Genomic DNA, 23,411 nt, shown 5'->3' with positions numbered 1-23,411 from the left:
TTAAAAATCAAAAAAATATTCCTTATTCAAATAAAAAGTAGCTTAACTAGATTTGTCCATACAAACAATTAAAATCATTAATTTTTAATATTCTTAAATTATTTATTGTCGAATTAAATTTGATATGATAAAAGTATTCAACTACAAAAGTAAATAATTTTACTTTATAATTTATTAATTTTTTAACTCTATTTCTGTGTGCTACTACCAGTCTATAATATGCCAAATTTTTTAGTAATATGTTGCTATATAAATCATAAATTTAAAAAAAAAATGATTTTTAGTTTCACCTGAAGTTAACGATGGAGTTTTACAATTATAATTATATTTTTGATAATATGCTCAATTGAGTAAATCTTTTTAACTACTTTGGTTTGATTGGTTCATTTAATTAAAGTAAATTATTAAAATTAATTAAGTTCTGAATATTTCAATTGCAGAATTTTTTTAAACACCAAAAGTTATTAGGATATGATTACTATTCTTTCTATTTCAGTTATCTATTACGATAAAAATGTAAAAAAATCGAATTTTTCTGACAAATGTACTGTAATTAGTAATTATAAAATTTCCAGATTGCATATTAATCTTAAAAATTTCATTTTTTTCAATTTAATAATGTCAATTTCAAACTTGCAAGTTGAACTATAAGTTATGGTAACAAATTCATTTTTTAGCTTCGATGCGAAGCTGAGAAGGTATTTTTCATTAAAACTTTCACTTTAAAAGACAATAAAAAATAGGTTCAAAATGATTACCTTTAACATATTAAAAATCAAAATCAGTATTAATTTAATACAATTTTTTTTGTTCTTAATTATTTTTTTTTATATGTAAATACTTATTTTTTAATAATAAGTAATAATATTAAAACTTAGAAGTAATAAAAAAAGTTTAATTGCACATTTGAAAACATCGCGAAAAGTTTATTTAGAAAAGTATATTTTTTTTTCTGATGAAAGTTCCTTTTGTTTAGTGTATTTATTCATAAATAACAAAATTTTTTTATTAAAAAGTATTGCATCAATTCCTTTAAATTTGTATACGCATTAAAAGTATATGAATATACAACTCCTTTTTATTTTTATAATATCTCCGTAAAAATTACAATATTATATTATTGAATACCACTTTCATACTCAATTTAATTACTGTAATTATTATGTATTCATATATTATAATTATAAATCGGGGTAAAATTAAGGGAATAAGTGTTATTGTTGTTTTTGAAATACTCTACCAATTTCATTTTTTTCTATTTAATGATATCTATTTCAAACTTGCAAGTTGAGTTAAAAGTTATGGTAATAAATTCATATTTTTTTTTTTTAAACTTTCACTTTAAAGGACAAAAAGAAGTTGGTTCAAAATGATTACTTTTAATATATTAAAAATCGATAATAATTTGAAAATAATTAATTATAAAAATTATATAATAGATAATTAAACGAATTACTAATCTGGATATAATTATGGAAATAGGAGTTGATGTTGGGTTGGGTTGGTTACATTTTTAACTTTATAATGCTACAACTCATTGAAAAATGTATGAATCAACACAATTTTTTTATGAGAAATAATATTTTTTAATAATCCCTTTTTCATTCGACATTCTTTATCTTAATCAGGGTATTAATAAGGAACTAGCAGATCATGCAGCTTTTGTAATTATCCACCAATTTCTTAGAATTAAACACTATCTACTGATTTGCATCGAAGCGTTTCTTATGATAGTGATTTTAATCACTGTCAGATTAAATCTATAGTGGACCCAACTATGCAACGTCCCCACTATGCCGCGACTCCACTGTGCTGGGTTTTTTTTTTTATATATTTAAATAAGTAGTAATTGCGTTATTAATTTATTTTCTTATCAATTCATTATAATTTTATTGTTCTAAAAATATAAATTTACGGAGCCGATTTAGATATATGAAGCCTATGAGCAGCGATGGCTTTAGGTTTTTCAACATCTGATACTAGAATTATTTTGACTTTTTGTATGAAAAAATGTATGACCTTTTTTCGAAGTAATAAGCGAAAATAAAAGTGTTTTTATTTTATAAAAATACATATAATAGAGCATATCGCTCTGTTCGAGAGTCCTTGCCGTCGCATGGATCGTTCTTATTTTAACTGTTATTGCCTCCAGGGACAATTTTAGAGTGAATTTTGTAATCTGTTTATATTATGCTCAACAACCAAAATTATTTTTTCAAGTCACTTTTACAGAAATATGTGTTTTTTTTAATTTGAAATAAAGGCTGCAGCAACAAAGGCCATTGGCCGTGATTACATGCATATCAAGTGTAATTGTAATGTGTAAAATAATTAGATTAGATTAACAAAGAGAGTGAAAAAAATTAATCACTAGCACATAAGTTATACAGATATTATATTAAGTTAAATAGTTCGGTAGCCTTGAGGAATTTTGTCATCTTTCATACAGTTAAGATCTTGTTTCAGAGATTGGGGGATACCTCTCCCAATCATGTGCCTCTCTTTGATGTTCATACTTATGACAATTTGTGAGAATATGTTTGACAGTTAGTGACTCTCACAAATCTCGCATATTAGTGGAATACTGTTGTTTATTAAATATCCATGAGTTAGATGCGTGTGTTCAATTTTGAGCCTGTCAATGAAAACTTAGTGTCTGCGTTTTTCCATCTTAGATGCATCAGTGTATAATTTGTTCCAGTTTTTGTAATTGTTCATAAGTTTTTTTAAATTTATTGTAAATTATTTAAGGAGTTGAGAGTTAGGGCAAATGGTGAAGTTCATAGTTGATATTTAATATATCTGGGAATATTCAAAATGTCCTAGGGATCATTTCTTCTGTTGTATTGATGTTATTTTCTTCCATAGTTTTTTAAATTTAACTATGAGTAAATATATCATTAGTTTTTAGTTGAGCGTCAAATTTTAATGTGTTACCTGTTTTTATAGTTTTAAGGGGGGAATGCCAGATATATTACATATATTTACTATAGGGCTTGATTTGAAAGATCCTAGAGCATAACGTATGCTAGCACTGTATATAGTATCAAGTGAGTTGATTGTATTAGAAGAGGTATTGCAGAAGACAAAGGATGCATACTCTAATTTAGAAAGAATAAGTGATTTATAAATGGTAAGTATTGTTCTCAACGAAGCGCCCATTGAATGTGTGCAATAGATTTGAATAGGTTGAGTTTAGTTACACATTCTTTTTTTAGATTACTCATATGTTGCTTCCATTTGCATTTGTGGTCGAATGTATTTCCAAAGTTTTTTATTACTTTACAGTTGGGAATTTCGATGTTATAGAGATTAATATTAAATTGGTTATATTTTATTTTTTTTTGTAAATAAGATACATTTGGATTTAGTAACAGAGAAGGAGACCCCAGATATTTCAGACCATTCTTCTAATTAATTTTTGGTGTCTTGGAGGTATGATTGAATGGTTGACAAACTCTTACCTGAGCAGAAGATATTTATACAGAGTGTTAGTATAATCAATGTCACGAGTAGTAAATTGATAATCAGTAGGATCTAAAAATAGCGAAATCAAAAACTAAAATTTCTTATCTTCAAAATTGGGATTTTTTGTAAATTTCACGTTCTCCCCTGAACTTTGGGTTCAAAGTTGGAAAAAAATTCACTTTAGTGTCACCTATAAATTTGTATTGTAATTTTAGTGTGAGTCCTTTGATGTAGTTTATTTTTAGTTTAAACGGTTACATAACGAGGAAACCCACAGATAATGTGATATATTTTTATTTCGCGAGTTTTGTTCAAAGTTACATCGATAATATAGGTGAAATATAGTCTTATTGTGTGTTTAGTATTTAAATAGAGTGACGATAAACTTGTATGGTATTTTTTTTCTCGATGCACTGTTATTTAATTGAAAATATGTAAGTTAGCTAAAAAATTAGCTAAGTTTTTGAGAATGTTTCCATCGCATAGAAATATAAATAATATATTTACTATTTTGGGTCTTCATGTTGTATTGTAGGTTTTTGCTATGTCCAAACTTATCATTCCTCTTGATTTTTTATTGTGTATTGAGTTATTAATTTCATTATGGATAGTGTGTAAGCAATCATATGTACCTCTATAGTTTCTGAAGTCGTTTTGTTGAGAGGAGAGAAAGTTTAATTTTTCAATGAACCAGTTTAACTTGAAGTTAATTACATTTTCAAGGATCTTACCTTTTTACAGAAATTATAAACTACATAAAAAATAAAAGTTAGAGAACATATTTTATTATAAGAATATTTTATTATATATTTTGAATATTTTATAATTAATTGAATTGAGTTTCTATTTTTGATTATGTTGGAAGCTTTTTTTTGGCATCATAACAATCCCAAATCCATTGAGGCGAAACCACAGGTACCTTAAACTGAAAAAAAATTAATTCGTATTTATTTAATTACTTGAAATAAAGATGATGTATTGAAGGATAATACACTAAAGTGTACAATTATTATAATAATACAAATAATAAAACCGTTTTAAAACTAGTCCAATAATATAAAAAATAGTATTAAACAAATTAGTCTCAGAGGTTGATCAATAAGTTTATAAAAGTTATCATTTATCCTAAAATATCCAGTATTTAAATAGAATGATTAATTAATTGTTGTGCACTAGATTTCTTTTAAAAGTAATAACATTTTAGTAAAATTTTTGTTTGGATGTATTTATTTAAGTATTATTTATTTATCGATTTTCGAGTGGTTAAATATTTTTTAGGTTTATCCATTATTCCTACTAAGGGTACCAACTTTAATATTTTAAATGACAACATACAAATTTAACTAGTTCATATAATAGAAATCAATCTAACTAAGAAAATAATTGGTCCAAACATTTTATTAAATTAAAAATATGTGTTCCCATTTAAAAAAACAAAGTTGACACCCTTACAAGGCATAAGGGATGAACATAAAAAGTTTTAAATAGTTAATAATTTAAGAATAATGTTTAACTAAAGAAAATAAAAAAAAAAAAGTTTAAATTATATATATTCTACAAGTAATTGAGTGGGTTATGATAAAAAATTCACCTTGTATAAGTGTAATATATAAATAAATATTTATTTATTATTACATATTTAATAAATTCGTTCAACTTCAATTGTCGTCGGGATAAATTTTTTTTTAATTTATAGTACGTAACATAAATTATAATTTAACATATGTTTCTAGGACGTAGTACTTCCAGAACATTTTCAAAAGTTAAGTTGATAAAGTTGACTTTTGTGAAAAAGTGCTATTTTGAATTACCCCTTGTAGGCAGGTAAATAGTAAGGTTTTCAAAAAACTGATATAAAAAAAAGGAAATAAGTAAGGTTTCTATATTAAATTTTTTTTTTTTTGAATTGTTCATTTTTTAAATAGATATGGCAGTTTTAAGAAAAAAAATTTTAAATTCACCAATTTTAAAAATTGTAAATATTTTGGAGATTTCTCCCATTTACAATGAGTAAGGAAAATTTTTTTCAATATTTAAGGTTAATGTCTTCAACTAGATACGTTCTATGATCTTTTGATGTATCGTTGAAAGAAATTGGTTAGGAGGGCTAACAAAAGGTGGCGACAGACATAAAAAAAAAATATATCATAGTAAAATCAATATTTTTTCAGTTTCGCATTGAGGCTTATGTAAGGTCGGTACCCTTTTAAAGGATTAGACATAGAAAAAAATTATTTAACCACTTAAATTGAGAAATAAATTATAATAAACAAAATTAAAATATGATTATTTTAGGAGAAATCAAGTGGTTTAGTGATTTATTTATTATCTTTATTATTTTTAGGTGGGGCACTGTAATTTACAATTTTAAAAATTCTTTATAGAAATGAAAAAATGAATGATAATTAATTATAATTATTGATGTATTAAAATAAAGCTAATAACATACTATATAATATTTTATGATCATTTTTAAGAATGCTTCACACCTTCCAATCTTCCAAATTCCAGAAGAACTTTTTCAAACTTCTATTTTAATTTTTTTAATGAAAAAAAAAAATCTCTATGAATAAAAATTTTGAAGATTTATAAACAAATTTGAGAAAAAAAATCCATATTATTAAATGTAAATTTAAAGGGGCAAAAAATTACTTAAATAATCATTATTCATATCAATTTCTATTTTCAATATCAAAATCAAAAAATGAACTTAATTTTTTAGCTACTTAGGTGTAACAAGCTAAAATTTAACTTAATTTTATAGTAGTTTAGGAAAAAAATATGCCTTAACCTGTATTCTATCTATTACTAAGTTCAATATAAGATTTATATTAAAAAAGAGTATGTGAAAGTAGGAATTTTTAAGAAGTGTGGACATCTTAAAAAAAAATGATTATACAATATTTAATGGCATGATATTTGCTTTTTATTTTAATATATCAATAATACATTTTTATTTGAAAAATACAATTTTAAAATTGGTTATTTCAGTACTCTTCTCTGTATTTTGACTAAATTAATATTTAATTTTGCAATTATATTGTTTTTACAATAATTTTACTTAATAATAATTATTACTTTATAAACATTATTTATATCAACATTAGTCAATAGGTAATATATAAGATAATATTTTGTGTTCATTTTTTTTTCAAATTTCCCATTGATTCTTCATAAAACAACAATATTACAGTTTTAATATTATTAATTTTATTTAAAAGTCAACAAACCTGTAACTTATTTGAATCTGTTGAAACAATATAGTCACTTTCATCCATTGAACTTATATTACTAAAAATAAAACAAAATATCACATAATATACATTTATATAAAAAAACATTATATCTATTAAAAAAAATTTAGTAAAATGAAATTTTTTTTTATAGAATTTTTAAGGATAAACATAGGATTAATATGATATATTAATTTATAAAACATAAATAACAAAACATCTTTCTGTCATTAAAAATGTTATGATTATGTATCAATTATTTTCACGTATAAATTTGACTATACTGTTTTCATAAATATCAAAAATATTTACAAATACACAATTAAAGAATAATTGGGTAAAATGAATAAAAGTGAATTATATTATTAATCATCTTATTTAAAATAAACAAATAGGTTAAGTTAATAGTAATTATGTACTTTTTTTTTATTTAGTTACCCGTTAAGTGCAATAATATAACGACTACATTCCTTTTTTTGCAATGAATTCAAGCATGGCGATAAATAAAATGAACAGTTATTAAAAGTATTATCCAATTGTGGTAATGCTATGTTACTTTTATCCAATAAAATATCAATTGGAATATCTGAATCAGAATCAATATCTGTATCAGCATCATATATGTTGTCTAGTATTCCGTCTTGAGAAGTTGATGGTAATTGTCTTCAATGTTGGTAAAATATTTATTATATTGAAAATCTAACAACTAAGAAATTTTTCATATTCACCTTAGAGATTCAGTTTCCCACTCATCATTTTTATCTCCTTCTTTGTCAACTAGTTCGTGAATTTCATCTTCACTTTCAGGTTTATTTTGTTCCAATTTATCTAAGGCAAATCTAAAAGAACGTAAGCTTTAAAATTTAATAATAAATTTGAAAAAATTATTCATAAAACTAGTATTACCTTCTCCATGGGTAACGGCATTTGTTTGCATGGCATTTATCAATCCACTCACTTTTAACAATATATCGACAACCATTTACTTTAGCTTCTTTGTATTTTGGTGTATTAATAAAAGCGCATCTAAAAAATGTATTTTTATAAGTTAACTGTTGATTTTAAGCAAAACAAATTTACATAAGTACATTATTTTTTATTTTTTTTATGATAAAATATGATAATACTAACATTAAATGAGTACAAGATAAATCCCAATTAGTTTTATACTTAGCACCCATTTCAGATGCTTTATCTCGTACATTACTGCGATATGGATTTTCATAACCACTCATTGTAAATACAACATTTTCTAACAATTTACCAAATTTTTTTTTTGAAGGTAATGGATTGTTTGATACTTTAATTCTTTTTTTAGGTATACCAGATATCAAGTTGGGTGAATTTTCTGCTTTTTTGATCACTGAAATAAGAGTTTCATTAGTAATAACAACAAGAACAACAATAGTTATACTTAGGTTTCATTTATTGTTGAATATTACCTTTGTCATGAGTAGATGATTGTACGATCAAATTTTGTTTTGAAATATCTGTTTGTTTTTTAATAGGCTTAGAATTTTCTATTGAGCTATTTTTAGTTGTACATTTTTGAGGATCAAGTATATTAATTTTTTTTTTTGCTGATGAAAGTAAACGGCTTACAGGAGATTCAGGTATTTTTACAATAGGTTTAACTTCATTTCGCTTAGCAAAAAGTCGTCCTGCTAATGTTATATCATCACCATTGTCATCATCACTCTTTAAAGTAAATGATCCTAATTGGATTGTTTTGCACAAATTAGATTCTTTTGGTGGTTTCTCAGGCTTGTCTTTGGAATGAAATGTCACAAATGAAAGTCCATAATTCACTAGCTTTATGTATGGTTGAGAACATACAATCTTTATTCTATCCCATGATTCTTTACACAATGAAGTCAGTTGATTAGCGCCAAAAAATCGAACTTTGTTAACATTTAAATTATTTTTACAGTCGTGTAAAGACATTAATGAAGATGTGGCAAGTAGAAGCTGAAGTCAAAATTAATATTTTTTTACTTAACAAATAGTTTTTCTATTATTTTAATTATTTATATTTACTTGAAAATCATCTGACATAGAGTTTCCAACAAAAATTTCAATAAATGCTGAATTATCATTTCCAACATCGACTGAATTGATAATTGATGGTTTAAGAAATTGTAAAATTATTGTGGCATTTTTTTCACCTGATTTACATCTCCAAGTTTTATGTGAATCTTTGCAATTTAATATATTTTCTGCTTTATGATTCTTAAAAGTTACAACAAAAATAGATAAATAAATAAAAATGATTTAATAATCATTTAACACTTTATTTATTATATTGCATAAAAAATCCTCATTTCTAAAATATTTGAAAGTTGTAAAATAAATAAATGTACTTAAAAAACTAATTTAGTAGTGTACTCAAATATTTTGAGGAAACTGGTTATTTAATAAAAATAGGGGTGAAATCAAATCTTTTATAAATTAAGCAATTGATTCTGAAATAAGTGTTAACAGCTTACCTGATCTTCACTACTTATACTTATAATTCGATCGACAGGAATGGGACCCATTTTTAGTAGTAATGTAACGTATAATCTGTAATTTAATTCATTCTAAATTATTCAAAAAATTAAACAGTTAATACGATAAGGATTATCACATACTTAAATATATAACATTCAATGTTTTCATGTCTACGATTAAAGCATCTCAATCTAATTTATCATTTAAATTTTGGCACAAGAGATATCACAAAAAGGTAAAAAAATGATAATGATACTGATTATGACTCAAGTCAAAGAATAACATTTTTATTTTGATAAGTAATTACGATAGTTAATAGCCGAGTATTGAGTTTTAACAGTTCACTTTTTATTATCTGTGAACATTTAAAGTAGCGTATTATTTAAAGATTCGAAATGAATTAGTTTATTTTGAACACAAAATATAACAGATTTCAAAAGCGTTTCACTTTATGCTCTATAATAGTTTATTTTTTAAAAATTTAAGTTTTCTCGAAAATTTAGTAAGGATTCATCTAGAGTACTTTAATATTTGAGTTATTTTAAATAGTTTACATTATTAATTTATTTTTGCATTATGGCCAATACAGAAAATAATCTTAATATTACTGTTGAGTTTACTAGTGGTCTACAAACACTTTTTAATAATGTGAAGAAACATAACGTCATATTACCAATAAAGGAACATTGGACACTAGGATCATTATTATTTTGGATAAAAGACAACTTATTGGCAGATAAAGAAAAATGCAATTTATTTATCAAGGGAAATACTGTGAGACCAGGCATAATTGTAGCAATAAATGATCAAGATTGGGAACTCTTGGGAAATTTGGATTATCAAATTAAGACTAATGATAATATTACATTTATTTCTACATTGCATGGTGGATAGAAAATAAAATAAAAATTATTATTTAAAATTTTTAATTGTGTTTTTAATTAAATAAAATATTTTTAGATATTATGAAATAATATGTAAAATTATGAAATAATACAAATGACAACAAGTATATTTTAATCATAAAATGTCTTGAGGTAAAAAAAAAAATATTATTAAAGAATTGATTAAATTTAGTTTTTGAGTTTAGATAATTCATTTTCAAATAAATCTGTATCTTGCGAGTCTTTAAATTTAAATAAAACAGTTTGGGGTTTTGTATTTTTAGTAGGGTCTAAGATACAAATCAACTGAATATTTTTTGAATTTCGCTTAACGAAATTAACTGTATCATTCAATAGAGTATTAGCCATTATAGTTCCTAATGCACTATCATTTCTCATTATTAATTGAATTTTTTTGTTGTCTACTTTTTTCAAATACAATTGGCCAATTCCAAGTTCTTCATACTTTCCATCTTTTAATACATATAGTTTACTTTTAGATTCAAAAATGGCATCATTTTCTTTAATTGGTGTAAAATTCACTACTGGAGGTTGATCTTCATCATTTTCTATTTGTGCTGGTTGAAATGAATCAGTTGAGTTTTTAGATAAATCTATATTAGATGGAGCTGCAACAGATTTTTCTCCAAAACTAAAGAATGGTTTGCTATTATTTTTATCTGTTGCATTTAATGAAAATTGAGGTACATTTGAACCAAAATTAAATGAAGGAGTATTTTGTTTAGTTTCATTATCATTTATTGAGGGAGGCATTTTATTAGCTTCAAAGTTTGGAGTTTTTGTAGAAAAAGAGAAAGGTTGAGAAATTAATTTTGAGTCATTTGATTTTAACCCGCTAAAGATCGATGAAGTATTTTTTAAATTGCCCAAAGGCTCAATTTTAGTATCAGTCTCAATTTTTTCTTTTTCTTTTTTAGTTTCTTTATTAGAATCTTCTTTTTTGGAAACAATAGTAGAATTAATATTATTTTCAAAATTAAATGAAAAACCAGAACTTTTAGTATTGCTATTAGAATTTATAAAGTTATTAGCTGTTGTAGGAGCATTATCAAAACTTTTTTTCATTTCTTCTGAATCTTTAGTATTTTTAAAAGTATTTTCTGATGTTGAAATTTGTGGTGATTCTGAAATAAAAAAAAAAGAATCTTTCAATAGTTAAACAAAATATTGAATAAAATGGAGCTCAAATATAAAAACAAACATGAAAAGACAAAAAAAAATTTAGTTAATTACGAAATACTAAAAATAAAATTTGTCTAAAAAATCAACATAAAATTTTGAAATAATAACCACATCCAATAAAAAAAGTCTGAATATGCTACTGATTCTAAATTAAGCTAGCTAGGTTAAATTATAGTAATAGCCAAAATTATAAGGCACCCCCAAATTTTATAATTCATGCGTTTAGATTTTGGACTTGTACGCAATTGTAAACATTTAAACCATCAAGTATATGCATGAAACTTTTTCTTTATATAATGCATTCAAAAATTATTTGAAACAACATAAGATATACATTTTCATGTGACTTTTACCTAGCATATTGAAAATATAAACTTATTTGACAGTGAATTTAAAAAAAAACCAAAAATATCTTATTTACGTAGCTCAAATATTTTCATTATTTGCTTGTGGTTTGAATATTTTTAACTGGATCAACTTGAAAATAATTTTCATCAAACTTAATTATCCAAATAACATGTAGAAAAAAAAGTTAAGCGGTTGGATGTTAGTTGCAAATGGAAATAATGCAAAATAAGCAATTTTCTTTTAAATTAAAGAATACATTATGTTAAAAAAAAGTTTCATGTATTTATTTGATGATTTAAAAGTTTACGATTGTGTATTCATTTAAACTATGAAATATAAAATTTGGAGGTGTCTTATAGTTTTCACCACTACTGTATTTAAAGATACGTATATTTTTAATGTTCAATCATAACTTAAGATAAATGTTTTTTATATTCAAAAAAGTTCAACAACCCATTTCATGCATAATACGTAATGAATTTTATCATTTTGCTTAATATATTAACTTAGATTACTGATTATAAGGAAACAAAAGACAAAATACACTTATTTAAATTAATACATTGATGTAGATTTTTTTTTTAAGTAAATTTACTTTCAATAATATGTTTTGTTAATCTTTTGATGTTGAAAATTATATCTCGTAAGATGATAAAAAATACTTACCGGATGAAGTATTAGTTGTATTTGATTTTACTTCATTAAAAGCAACAAATTTACTTATTTGTTTTTCATAATCTTTTAATGTAGGTGTCAATACACAATATGGATTTTTTTGTACAGCATTTGTAATAAATTTAACAAAAGCTTCATTTAGTTTCATCACTTTAACAGGATCAACCAAAGTTGGATTTGAACTTTTTGTGCTCTCATTTTCAGAAAATTTCAAACTACTAGACATAGTCATTGAATTTGTAGTAGATGCAAGTGGATGATTTCCATTTGAGTTAGGTATATCCGATTTTTTATTGCAATTTGACAAAAATGAAAATGCTTGTTTTGTGTTATTTCCTAAATTTCCAAAACCAGAAAAACCAGAAAATATGGATTTGGGTTCTCCTGATTCATCACGTTTGAGAGTTCTTTTTGCTCTTTTAACTATTCTATTTTTTAATACTGATTCATCAGCAACTTGGAATGTTCCTACTTCAATTTTCTCTTCTTCTTCATCCCAATTGTCTCTTGTAAGTTCTGTACCAGCTCTACGTTTGCTCATAATAATTTTAGTATAGGAACCTTAAAAAAAAAAGTCTGTAATTTAATTATTATTCGAAGCTAATACAAATAACTGAGAGAAAATGAATGATTCCAAGAAATTAAAATTAAAAAATAAAATAAAATATTGGCTAAAACCATACAAGTTATAAGTTTATTAATACTTAAATTTAACATAATATATTATATTTATGTTTTAAAGAATTGCTTTTTGCAATTAATATTAATGACAAAAGGTAATATAATTTCAAATAATTATGTGTAGTGTACTTACGTAGATACTAAAAAAAGATCAAGAGTTCAACAATAATTATTAATTATTAAAAAATGAATATTTAAAGAAGCCGCTACAAGCTAATCTTCAAATAAAATAATCCTTTTATGTCATGTGATAAAAAGCTATTTACATTGTAATCAAATGTAAAATTAAAACATGGTTATGCTTCATGAACCGTGATTTGAGTTAAAGTAGGAGTAACCTCAACGAAAAAAAATATTAATTATACTGGTTTATTCAAAAGAGGAATACATCAGTTAGCACATTTCAGGGATTGAATTCACAAGTACGTATACTTATTTAGTGTGAATAAAATTTTATTCAAGAATGAGATCAAGACTGTATTTGAGATTATAGAGCGGATTGGTTACATAAATTTTAGCTCCCATAATTTTTTTAGAGTTTAGCTTTGCAGTTTTGCAAGAACATATTTTTTAATACAATAGATAAGTGCTGGAGTGGGGTGCTTTAGCAGCCTAGCATTCTCCACTAAGCCAGCAAAAATAAATGTCGTTTTTTAATTTTGTATCTAGAAATGTGTAAATTGATTTCAAAACCGATATAGCGTTTTTAAATATCTATAATTAATAATATCTTACACTAAGATATTGATTATTATCGATATTTTTCTTAATTTTTTAACATAAATTAGAGTTAATAAGGGCTGTATCATTTTCAGCAAAATACATACAGTGTGGTTTCACAATGTTTTGACGATTTTAATAAATTTTTATTCAGTGAATATTTTGCATTACTTTTAGTCTCAATGCGAAGCTGGTAGAAGAAGGTATTAATTATACTATGATGTACTTTTTTTTTTGTGTCTGTTAACATTTTCTAAGTTCTCACAGAACCGATTTCTTTCAACGATACGTCAAAAACTCATCAAAATGTAACTAGTTGAAAAAATCAAAATTTCCTTCGTTCTCTGTAAATGGGGGAAATCCTCAAAAAAAAAATACTATTTTAAACATTAGTAGTTTTCGACATTTTTTAATTTTTTTTTACATAAAACTTTAAAAAATATTCTTAAAGAGAAATTTTTTTTTTTAATTTTGTACGTTTTCTAAAAAACTTTTCATGAAAAAATGCTTGAGTTCACATTCCTTCCCCTAAAAACATTCAATTTCATTTAAATTTTACACCGTTATAATTTTTTTAAGTAGGCAGACACACTTAGTTCTTAGTTCTAGTAATTGTGTTTTATTAAATTAATTTATAACACAAATTATGACGAAAATTCATTGCAAAAACAAAAAACTTCAAGCATTTGTTATTTTTTCCACGTTTAAGTAAAAGTAGCTCACATAAATAAATATAGGCACATGAGTCCTATATCAATACATTAAAAGGGGGTTTCACTATTTTTTAAATTATTTTGATAAGACGAGAGTGGTATTATCCGCATACAGGTCCTTAGTTTAGTAGTTGGAGCACTGGCTAATAGTGCTCTGCCTTAATTATCATTCTGTATTGAAAGACATTGTCTTTTAAAATGTTTAATATAGCACGTTAAAAACTTTTTTTAACCAGAAAATCATTTCTTTCTTTCTTGGATTATAGAAGAAAATAAAAAAAACATTTAAACAATTTTGTTCTTATATTTTTTATTGGATGAACTGTTCGTCTAATATTTCTTGTTTTATTTTAACTATTTTTGACTTATTTTGTATTGATTTTTTGTTTAGCATACTGTAGTCATTTCATGTCATGTGACATAAACGATTCTTTATTGACAATTTTTGTTATCATATCTTTCACTTACGATTGCAGGATAAATACTGATAATAATTTATGGCTCATTGAAATAGATTATTGTTGCCTTCAGTTAAATAAAAACTAAAATACGATGAATTTCTTCTTTAAATTCAAATCATTAAACAATTATAACATGGAAACGGTTTATTGTTAAAAAAAAAAAAATTATAAGAACAATTTTTTATATCGTGTAGTCAAACCAAAAATAGGTTTTTACACCTAAAAGGATAGGTTGGGTTTTCCTTTCTTTGTTCCTAGTTTATCGTACCTCTTGAACTACACTTTACATACCGCATTTTTGGCTTCTTTGCACAAACGTTTATACTCCATCCAATATCTCCCTTTGCCTTTCTGTCATACTTTGAACTGCTTATTCTTACTCTCTATAATTTTCTAGACGTCTTCATCCCACCACCAGGTTTCCTTGTTTCCTGTCATTCTACACCAACAATCTCCTTCACAGTATTCTTTATACAATTAGCAAATCTATTCGACACATTATTTATGTCACCCTCGAATTCCCTCTCTTTTGACCGTCTTTAAAAACTCTTTTTCTTTCTCCTCTTTCAACCACCGACTCCTTAATTCTTCTATGTTCTTTCTGTTTTTGTATATTCTCTTCCCATTACATTACATGATTTGGTCTGTCGCGCTTAAATGCAAGACAAAAATTATCACAATATAAATATTATACTATTTTAAGTGACTAAAATTATTTATGTATTTACTATTATGTTTTTAAATAACTATTATTATTATTATTGTTATCAATATAACATTAAGTCCTAAAGGTGCTTGATTGAATGTTATGAACTAGTTAATCTAGGAACAATATTTGACTCGTTTGGCGTACACAAAAATAACTAACTGTCACACGAAAATGTGTAGAATATATTGGAGTCAAAACATAGCAAACGGTAGATGTTTTCTAACAATTCAGTCATATCGGTCTAGCGAGAGCTAATATTGAACGTTCACAGACACAAAAAAAAAACAGATCATAGTAAAACCAATAACTTCTCAGCTTCGCATCGAAGCTAATATTTATACATCATTTTATAGTACATAAAAAAAGCTTTAATTTGATATATGTTTGAAGGACGCAGTATTTCCGGAACATTTTCAAAAATTAAGTTGAAAAAGTTAATTTTTGTAAAAAAGTTGCCATTTTAAATCCCCCCCAATGAGCAGGTTAAGTGATAGATTTTCAAAAAAATGATATCAAATGAAAGGTAGATATTTAAGGTTTTAGTATAAAAAAAAATTATGTTGATTTGTTGATTTTTCAAAAAGTTATGGATGTTTTAAGAAAAAAAAGTGAACAAATTTCGAAAATTAGCGATTTTTAAATTTGTAATTATTTTGGATATTTCCCCCATTTGCGGGGAACGAGGGAATTTTTTTCAATTTTTAAGGGTAATGTCTTCAACTAGATACGATTTGTGNTTAAATAGGAAATTTTATGAGAATTAAAAAAAATTGTATAGTTAAGATTAATATGCAGTCAGGAAATTTTATAATTACTATTTATTGTATATTTATCAGAAAAGCTCAACATTTTTTTTGCATTTTTATTGTAATACATCACTTAAATAGAATCATAGTAATCATTTCTAAGTAACTTTTGGTGTTTAAAAATATTCTACAATTGAAATATGCAGAACTAAATTAATTTTAATGATTTATTTTATCTAAAAAAACAAATTAAAATATTGCTAAAAAAATCTACTCAATTGAATGTATTATAAAATTTGATTATAATTGTAAAAATTTTTTGTTAAATTCAGGTGAAAATAAAAATAATTTTTTTAGATTAATGATTTATAATCTACTTAATACGATTCTTAATATAGAATTGTGTAAAACAAACGCTAAAATCAAATATTTAATAAAATATTATAATTAAGTATTAAATATACCAATAGGTGGAAATAAATAATTCTAGAGTTAGGTTCATGATATATTTTAATAACAATACATATAACTTTTTTAATTTTTAATGGGCTTAGCCCCTACCCCACTTTACTGCCAGTAGATATATCAATTCTTCGTATGGATTTCTTACTAGAATAAGTTGTTCATTGACGCGTATGTTTGTAAAAACTAATGCATAATGACACAAATTTAAAATTATCAGTTTCTTATCAAAAAGATTACATATAACTCCATATTACTTGTATCACAGAATAGATTAAACCAGAATGGACACTGATAAAAAAATTACATGTATTCTTATGGGAGTACGGTAATTTTGAGCTTATGTCGCTCAGTGTTACCATAAAAACAATAAAATAAATAATTATATGCATATAATTCATTGTACTGTACAATAATTGTACATCGGCGGTTGATTTGAACTCTAAATGTATTATTTACATGCTAATTATTTTAGAAAATTTGCATAGTAAATTTTTTGGATTTATTTTATTATTATTTCTAAACATATAACACCATTTTAAAACTTTCAATTAATGTTTTCATTATGTGTAATTAGTTTGTTTAATATATTTTTTATTTTATGTATATTTAATAAAGACTTATTTAGGAAAAAAAAATTATTCAATATCCACATAATATTAAATTTATTTAAAACATATATTACAATAATTTACAAATATCATATACATAAATAAATAATTTATAGATGAGTTAAAATAGACAATTTCCTATTTTTAATTTTTTTCTTAGACATTAAATTTTTATTTAAAAGTTTTATAGCTGTAAATATTCTAAATCTTGTAAACAAATTAATTAAATACAATTTATCAAAACATTTACAAGGGTGGTTAAAAGGTACATTACAAAAATATTTTTTTAATTCGGCTCCAACTCCATCTACAATAGCAAGTGTGGAAAAGTTATTAATAAAAATATTTTCTAATTCATTAATACCAATATTTACCATATATTTTTCATATTTACCAATAAACCATGTTTATAAACATTGTGTTTACAAACAAACCATTAATAATGGTGTTGAACAATGTGACCGTATGTAAAGAAAAAAGGGAATACATTTTTTTTTCTTAAGTGGCTACACTGAGCGACATAAGCTTGTTATCAGCAAAAACTAAGAGTGTCACTTCTGGTTTTATCTATTCTGTGCTTGTATTATCAGTCTATTAAGTCATCAGTCTCTATACGCATGATTTTATTATTAATATATAGTTCACACAAATATATTTTTAACTAAAAAGATATACTCTAACTTATTTAAAAATTATTTATTTACTAAATGTGCTTGACTTTTATCAATGTGTTTATGAATTTTAATTCATTTACTTAATTTAATATAACTTCAATAAATGTATTAAAAATGGTTTTTGAATCTTTAGTAGCAGACGTTCTTAATAGATTTATTGGAGAGTATGTTGAAAACTTGGACAGTTCTCAATTAAATATTGGAATATGGGGTGGTAAGTTAAATATTTTTTAAAGTAATATTCTATTAAAAAATGTTTTATATTTTTTAAAGTAATTTTTTATTAATTGATAAGCTTAAAACATCCTATTAAGTTTCTGTAATAACTCAAAAAGAAGAATATGTTAATTTGGATAATATACAAAACCCTTTTGATTGAGTTACTATTAAAGAAAGTAGATTATCTCTGACGGTGTGTAAATAAGAGGGTTCATCAAAAACTAAAGTTACGAATAGTCAGGATCTGCTAGAATACTTGTGTAAGTGAATGCAATAAAAATATAGACTATATATTTCTTAGCATATAATAGTTGAAGCAAGCTCAGTAATAATTATTTTATAAACCTTTAAATAACTCCTAAGGTTTTGTATGTGATTCAAGAATTTGTTATGTAAAGGTAATTGAAGTTGAATAAATTTGAACTCTGAATAAATTCTAGTCTTCATTTCCAGGCCTTGATAATTGAGGTGAATAAGAAAGAGGATGTTTGATTGACCTAAACACTGATAGACTACTGGCTATGATTTTTGTGATAGTTTGTTTGGAAATATTTTAATTAGATAATTTTTATGGGAGATCTCGATTATCAAGTGTCACCATCCGTGATTCTTTATTAATTATATAAAAAGTGTCATAGTACAATGTACAATGAAATACAGTTATACATGATAATAGTATTAGGTAGCCACGTGCTAAAATGACTTATCTATATAGTTTTATGTACATTATAGTGACAAAATTATAAAGGGTACATTTTTTGAATAATTTATATGTATAATATTGGTTACATATTATTTAGAATAATTAAAATATAAGAGTTTATAGATATTGCAACATTTCAATGAATATATATTCTTTATTTCAGGAGATGTTATATTACGAGATTTAAAACTCAAGGAAACTTGTTTAGATAACTTAGATTTACCAGTAAGAACAATTTATGGACATTTGGGTAAGTTAAAAAATTATATAGTTTTTGTTGGTCCTTAAATTGTTATTTAATGTTCTAATATTTAAACTTAAGAACTTATTTTTAGTATTTACTATTTAATTGATTATATATTACTTGTTAAATTTAAGGTATAGAAATGTTAGTGTATTAAGGTATAAGAGCTTACAGGAGTGCTTGTAAATAATTTTTGAAAATAATTATATGTATAAATATTATAAGGCAATAATTTGGGTTAGCATTTCAAAAAAAAAAAAAAATGTTTTACATTTTTGTATATTACTAGATTAAAAAAAATTTATTCAAAAATAAAAAAAAGCCTATTATATTAAATAGACTAAAATAACCTAATTAAACAAGCTGGCTTATTGTTCATGTATTTCCATTGAATACCCATTTTTAATTTTCTTTTAATACCATTAATACTATAAATTTTTTAGAAATTACTTATTTACAAAATTAAATATTACAAAAAAGATAACATTTTTGTTTAAGGATTTACAATTAAATTTTTTAATGTATTAAAATTGTTAATTTAATAATATAGGTAAATTGGTTTTAAAGATTCCATGGAAAAATTTGTATAGTGGCGCTGTTGAGGCGTCAATTGATAGTCTTTTTTTACTAGTCGTTCCAACACAAGATATACATTATGATGCTGAAAAAGAAGAAAAAAATAAACAAATAGCAAAACAAAATGAAATTTTGAGAGTGGAAAATGCAAAATTATTAGATCAACAAAAAAGTAGTAAGAATCATTATTATTATTTTTTAAAGCTAGTTAAATTAAGAAAAGTAAAATAAAAACTGAATGTTGCAGACAACTCAGAAAACGTGAAAATATATATGAGCATAGCAACATAGTTTTAACAACAAATATTTTTAAATAACTTTTAAAATGTTAACAACTTTTTTATATTTAATAAACATGAGTTATATTATTTAAATATCTTTAAAAAGATATAGAATGAGTATAAATTAAAACAATAAAACTATTGGCAGAGGGTATATTTGGAGCATTTAGTATCTCACCTGTGATAAATATCTGGTGGGTAAAAGTGTAATGTAAAAAAACCCTCAAAAATATTTACTCCCCAAGCAGAAATGCTTAGACACTGCATAATATATTTTCACATAAAAAAAATTGATTTGTATGGTTAAAGTTATAACTAATAATTAGTTAGCACCAAAAAGGCTAGTACCAAAAAATTATTCTAATTTCTTAATAGTATTTTAAAATAATGAATTAACAGAAATTTATAAAAATTTATTTTATTTTGTAATTTATTTAATCTATTAAAAATTAATTAAATAAAGTCAAAAAATGGTTTACATGTTATAATAATTATTTATTTATTTAGAGTTAGAACAAGACAAGACTAAGGATTCATTTGTTGAAAAACTTGCAACACAAATTATTAGAAATGTACAAGTTAATATTAAATCAATTCATATAAGGTATGAAGATAGAGTAACATTTCCCAATAATCCGTTTTCATTTGGGTGTACACTCTATGATTTGACTTCTCATTCAACTGACTCAAATTGGAATAGATTTATTGATAAAGGTCAGGACCCACTAGCAATGATATATAAGGTATGATCAACTCACTATATTTACTCATAATAATTAGGGTGGTCGTCATGTGGGTGAATTTTTTTCAGTCTTACCTTCTTACGTGATATTTTTATGTACAAAATTAAAGTGTACTACAGTTAATTAAGAAAATATTTAAAATCTTAAATTATGTTATATAAAAACAATAAATATATATTTTTTATTTTCTTCTATTTTATGAATTAAAATTTAGGATTGTATTTTAATGTTAATAATAATGATAAGTGGTGTTTATATAAATAAATTATACCTTAAAAGTGTCAATAAAAATATATAACCTTGTATGCTACTTAGTATAACATTTGATTATTATGCTCTTGTTAGTTTTATTATACATACAACAGTTGTATAAAGGATAAATAATTTCTTTAATCAGTAGTGACTATAATCAAGTTATTGGAAGTAAATTATATTAAAAAAGATAAGCTTTACATGTATTATTTTTAAAAATGTGGGAAGCTAAAATTAACTTGCATGAAATTACTAAATTTGTTATTTAAGAGATGATTGTATTTTAACAAAATCAAAATTCTGATAGTGATACTGAAAAATTAATAGATATGTTGAAAATGTATCTAAATGTTAAGATCTTTCTGTATTACAGAGTCCAAAAAAACTTTATAACACTAAAACTTTCAAGTTCATTAAATTGGTATAAAATAAATGAATGCAATATAGTTTATATATTGTCTGCAACTGCTGAATCTTTTGATATTAATGTAAGTAATTTAATAATGAAATGAGCTTCTATTAATTGAATTAGCCAACGCTTATGGAAGAAAAGAGCAGATAAACTTTAAAAGAATTTGATAGATTACAAGTAGGTTCTGTTATTGTACATAGGGATGTAAAGTTCCCAGATTAAACAGGGAAAGAACTTATTGATGGTTTACTAGTAATTGTTTCCTTTTTATTCTGAATTTTAATTATTAATAAAATTCTGAGAAACTTATATCAGGAACTAATCAAAATCAAGTAGAACCAATGTTTTGAGCACTTGAGCAATATGTTATAGCAAATTATTGAATTTACGGTTTATAAACATTTATTCATCATGAGTTGTTTAGTCTATGATAAAGAATAATAATTTTATAAACTTATGTATTGATACCTTGAAATATATAAACTTTTTACTTAATATCATTATAGTAATGATACAAAAAAAAGGTTACCTTATTTTTTTAAGTTATTCTATAACGCTGATTTGATTCACATGCATGCCTATGAATAACATACAATTTTTATTAGTCTAAAAATGAATCGTTTATTAATAATGTGTTTAACTTATTAATATTAGACAAATTAAAAATAATATAAATTATTTTTTAAAGATTATCTCAATGGAAGGATATGCATTGTATTGGAATACCAATGGACATTTATTTACAGATTACCCAAGAGAAACGTTCATAAACTCCTTCATAAATGGTATACCTAACAAAGATATTCTTCCTGATGGCTATGAATATTGTAAGATTTTAAATTTCACTCTAAAATCATATATAATTTTGTTAACATTTTATTTAAAGATTTTTACATTTTTTTCCCTTAAGTATTAGGTCCTATAAATGCTAATGCTAAAATGAAAATGAATCCTAAACCAGAATTAGATGGTAGTGATTTTACAATACCAAAATATGCAATAAGCATTGACATGGAAAGTTTAAATTTAAGTATGTATTTTGTTTAAATACTTGTTTTTAAATAATGCTTTTTCTTATTGATGTTTTTATCAATTGCCTGATATATAAAAATATTTTGATTTTTCTTTAATATAAATAAAAAAATGAAGAGCTTGTGGAACAATTGAAAAAGTCCAATTTTTCAGGAAATTCTTAAAATAAATAGTTAATTCATGGATTAGCAAAAAAAAAAAAAACCAACGTTTATTTCTTAAAAGACAAAGTTATGGTCAGGGTGTTTTGTTTTTTTTTTTACCTTAGAAAAAAATATTTTAAAATATATTATGAAATTTTGAATAATTCCAGAAAAATAATTCAAAACAAATGGCTTATTAGTTATGAAAAAGTATAGTTTTACTATTTAATAATACACACCTTCATACAGCAAAGATGAGCTTCTTGACACTTGCAACGTCAACATTATTCATTTTCCACTGTACTCCCGAGATCTCATTTCACATAACCATTACTTATTTTCAAAGTTAAAAATTCTCTTAGTAAGATTTCACTTTTATAAAAATAATGAATTCAACTAGTTGAGTGTAATGGATTGTACTGATTTAAAGAAAGTGGTGCAAATCACTTATAGATTGAACTGTAAAAGTTTCACCACAATTTTAAAAATGTATTTTAAAAAACTGAGTCTATGTGAAAATATAATTATTGAAGTATCCAATCCAAAAATAAAAGAATTTTATTGAAATTCTTTGTAGTTTTTTTACAACAAAGGAAAACTTATTTTGGACAACCTTCATATTTGTAAAAATAAAATATTCTATTTTATTTTAATAAAAAATATTATTTATTGAATTATTTTATTAATAGTGTGTCTAATCTTTTTTATAATTATAATGTTTTATTTGT

The 23,411-nt window shown here is 24.0% G+C and overlaps 4 protein-coding genes across 4 annotated transcripts in view; 2 read left to right on the top strand and 2 right to left on the bottom strand.

Annotated features, from left to right (window-relative positions):
- Nucleotides 1–4,247: 4,247 nt before the first annotated feature.
- Nucleotides 4,248–9,446, bottom strand: LOC126904672 (DNA repair protein XRCC1). The gene is made up of 10 exons (XM_050683889.1): nucleotides 9,332–9,446; nucleotides 9,188–9,263; nucleotides 8,739–8,930; nucleotides 8,144–8,669; nucleotides 7,833–8,064; nucleotides 7,608–7,727; nucleotides 7,430–7,540; nucleotides 7,140–7,364; nucleotides 6,699–6,759; nucleotides 4,248–4,393 (listed from the first exon to the last, which is right to left on the bottom strand). Exons 2-10 carry the CDS (start codon nucleotides 9,236–9,238, stop codon nucleotides 4,322–4,324), a joined length of 1,590 nt encoding a protein of 529 aa, XP_050539846.1. The 5' UTR covers nucleotides 9,239–9,263; nucleotides 9,332–9,446; the 3' UTR covers nucleotides 4,248–4,321.
- Nucleotides 9,447–9,473: 27 nt separating this feature from the next.
- LOC126904681 (ubiquitin-related modifier 1) lies at nucleotides 9,474–10,115 on the top strand. The gene has a single exon (XM_050683906.1). The coding sequence runs from the start codon at nucleotides 9,768–9,770 to the stop codon at nucleotides 10,083–10,085; it is 318 nt and encodes a 105-aa protein (XP_050539863.1). The 5' UTR covers nucleotides 9,474–9,767; the 3' UTR covers nucleotides 10,086–10,115.
- Nucleotides 10,116–10,132: 17 nt separating this feature from the next.
- Nucleotides 10,133–13,248, bottom strand: LOC126904673 (nuclear pore complex protein Nup50). The gene is made up of 3 exons (XM_050683890.1): nucleotides 13,116–13,248; nucleotides 12,293–12,862; nucleotides 10,133–11,220 (listed from the first exon to the last, which is right to left on the bottom strand). The coding sequence occupies exons 2-3, from the start codon at nucleotides 12,840–12,842 to the stop codon at nucleotides 10,265–10,267; spliced, it is 1,506 nt and encodes a 501-aa protein (XP_050539847.1). The 5' UTR covers nucleotides 12,843–12,862; nucleotides 13,116–13,248; the 3' UTR covers nucleotides 10,133–10,264.
- A 4,782-nt stretch (nucleotides 13,249–18,030) lies between these two features.
- LOC126904668 (intermembrane lipid transfer protein Vps13) overlaps nucleotides 18,031–23,411 on the top strand; it is a 44,292-nt gene continuing 38,911 nt past the window's right edge. The window contains exons 1-6 of the mRNA XM_050683877.1: nucleotides 18,031–18,292; nucleotides 19,164–19,250; nucleotides 19,795–19,995; nucleotides 20,609–20,844; nucleotides 22,197–22,335; nucleotides 22,419–22,538. Of these exons, the coding sequence (XP_050539834.1) occupies nucleotides 18,193–18,292; nucleotides 19,164–19,250; nucleotides 19,795–19,995; nucleotides 20,609–20,844; nucleotides 22,197–22,335; nucleotides 22,419–22,538 (883 nt within the window). The 5' untranslated portion in view covers nucleotides 18,031–18,192. The remainder of the gene's footprint in view (nucleotides 18,293–19,163; nucleotides 19,251–19,794; nucleotides 19,996–20,608; nucleotides 20,845–22,196; nucleotides 22,336–22,418; nucleotides 22,539–23,411) is intronic.

Source organism: Daktulosphaira vitifoliae, unplaced genomic scaffold (assembly GCF_025091365.1).
Source record: "Daktulosphaira vitifoliae isolate Bord-2020 unplaced genomic scaffold, ASM2509136v1 Scaffold_4, whole genome shotgun sequence".
NCBI lineage: Eukaryota > Metazoa > Arthropoda > Insecta > Hemiptera > Phylloxeridae > Daktulosphaira > Daktulosphaira vitifoliae.
Note: the sequence above shows the minus strand (reverse complement) of the source record. Positions and strands in the feature narration are given on the sequence as shown.

Coding starts and splice junctions, on each gene's coding strand:
- LOC126904673 (XM_050683890.1), bottom strand. CDS start 12,842: ATGAGCAAACGTAGAGCTGGTACAGAACTTACAAGAGACAATTGGGAT. Junction 11,221..12,292: donor TACAACTAATACTTCATCCG/GTAAGTATTTTT, acceptor TTTTTATTTCAG/AATCACCACAAATTTCAACA.
- LOC126904681 (XM_050683906.1), top strand. CDS start 9,768: ATGGCCAATACAGAAAATAATCTTAATATTACTGTTGAGTTTACTAGT.
- LOC126904672 (XM_050683889.1), bottom strand. CDS start 9,238: ATGGGTCCCATTCCTGTCGATCGAATTATAAGTATAAGTAGTGAAGAT. Junction 8,931..9,187: donor GTATAAGTAGTGAAGATCAG/GTAAGCTGTTAA, acceptor GTAACTTTTAAG/AATCATAAAGCAGAAAATAT. Junction 7,541..7,607: donor TGCCGTTACCCATGGAGAAG/GTAATACTAGTT, acceptor ACGTTCTTTTAG/ATTTGCCTTAGATAAATTGG.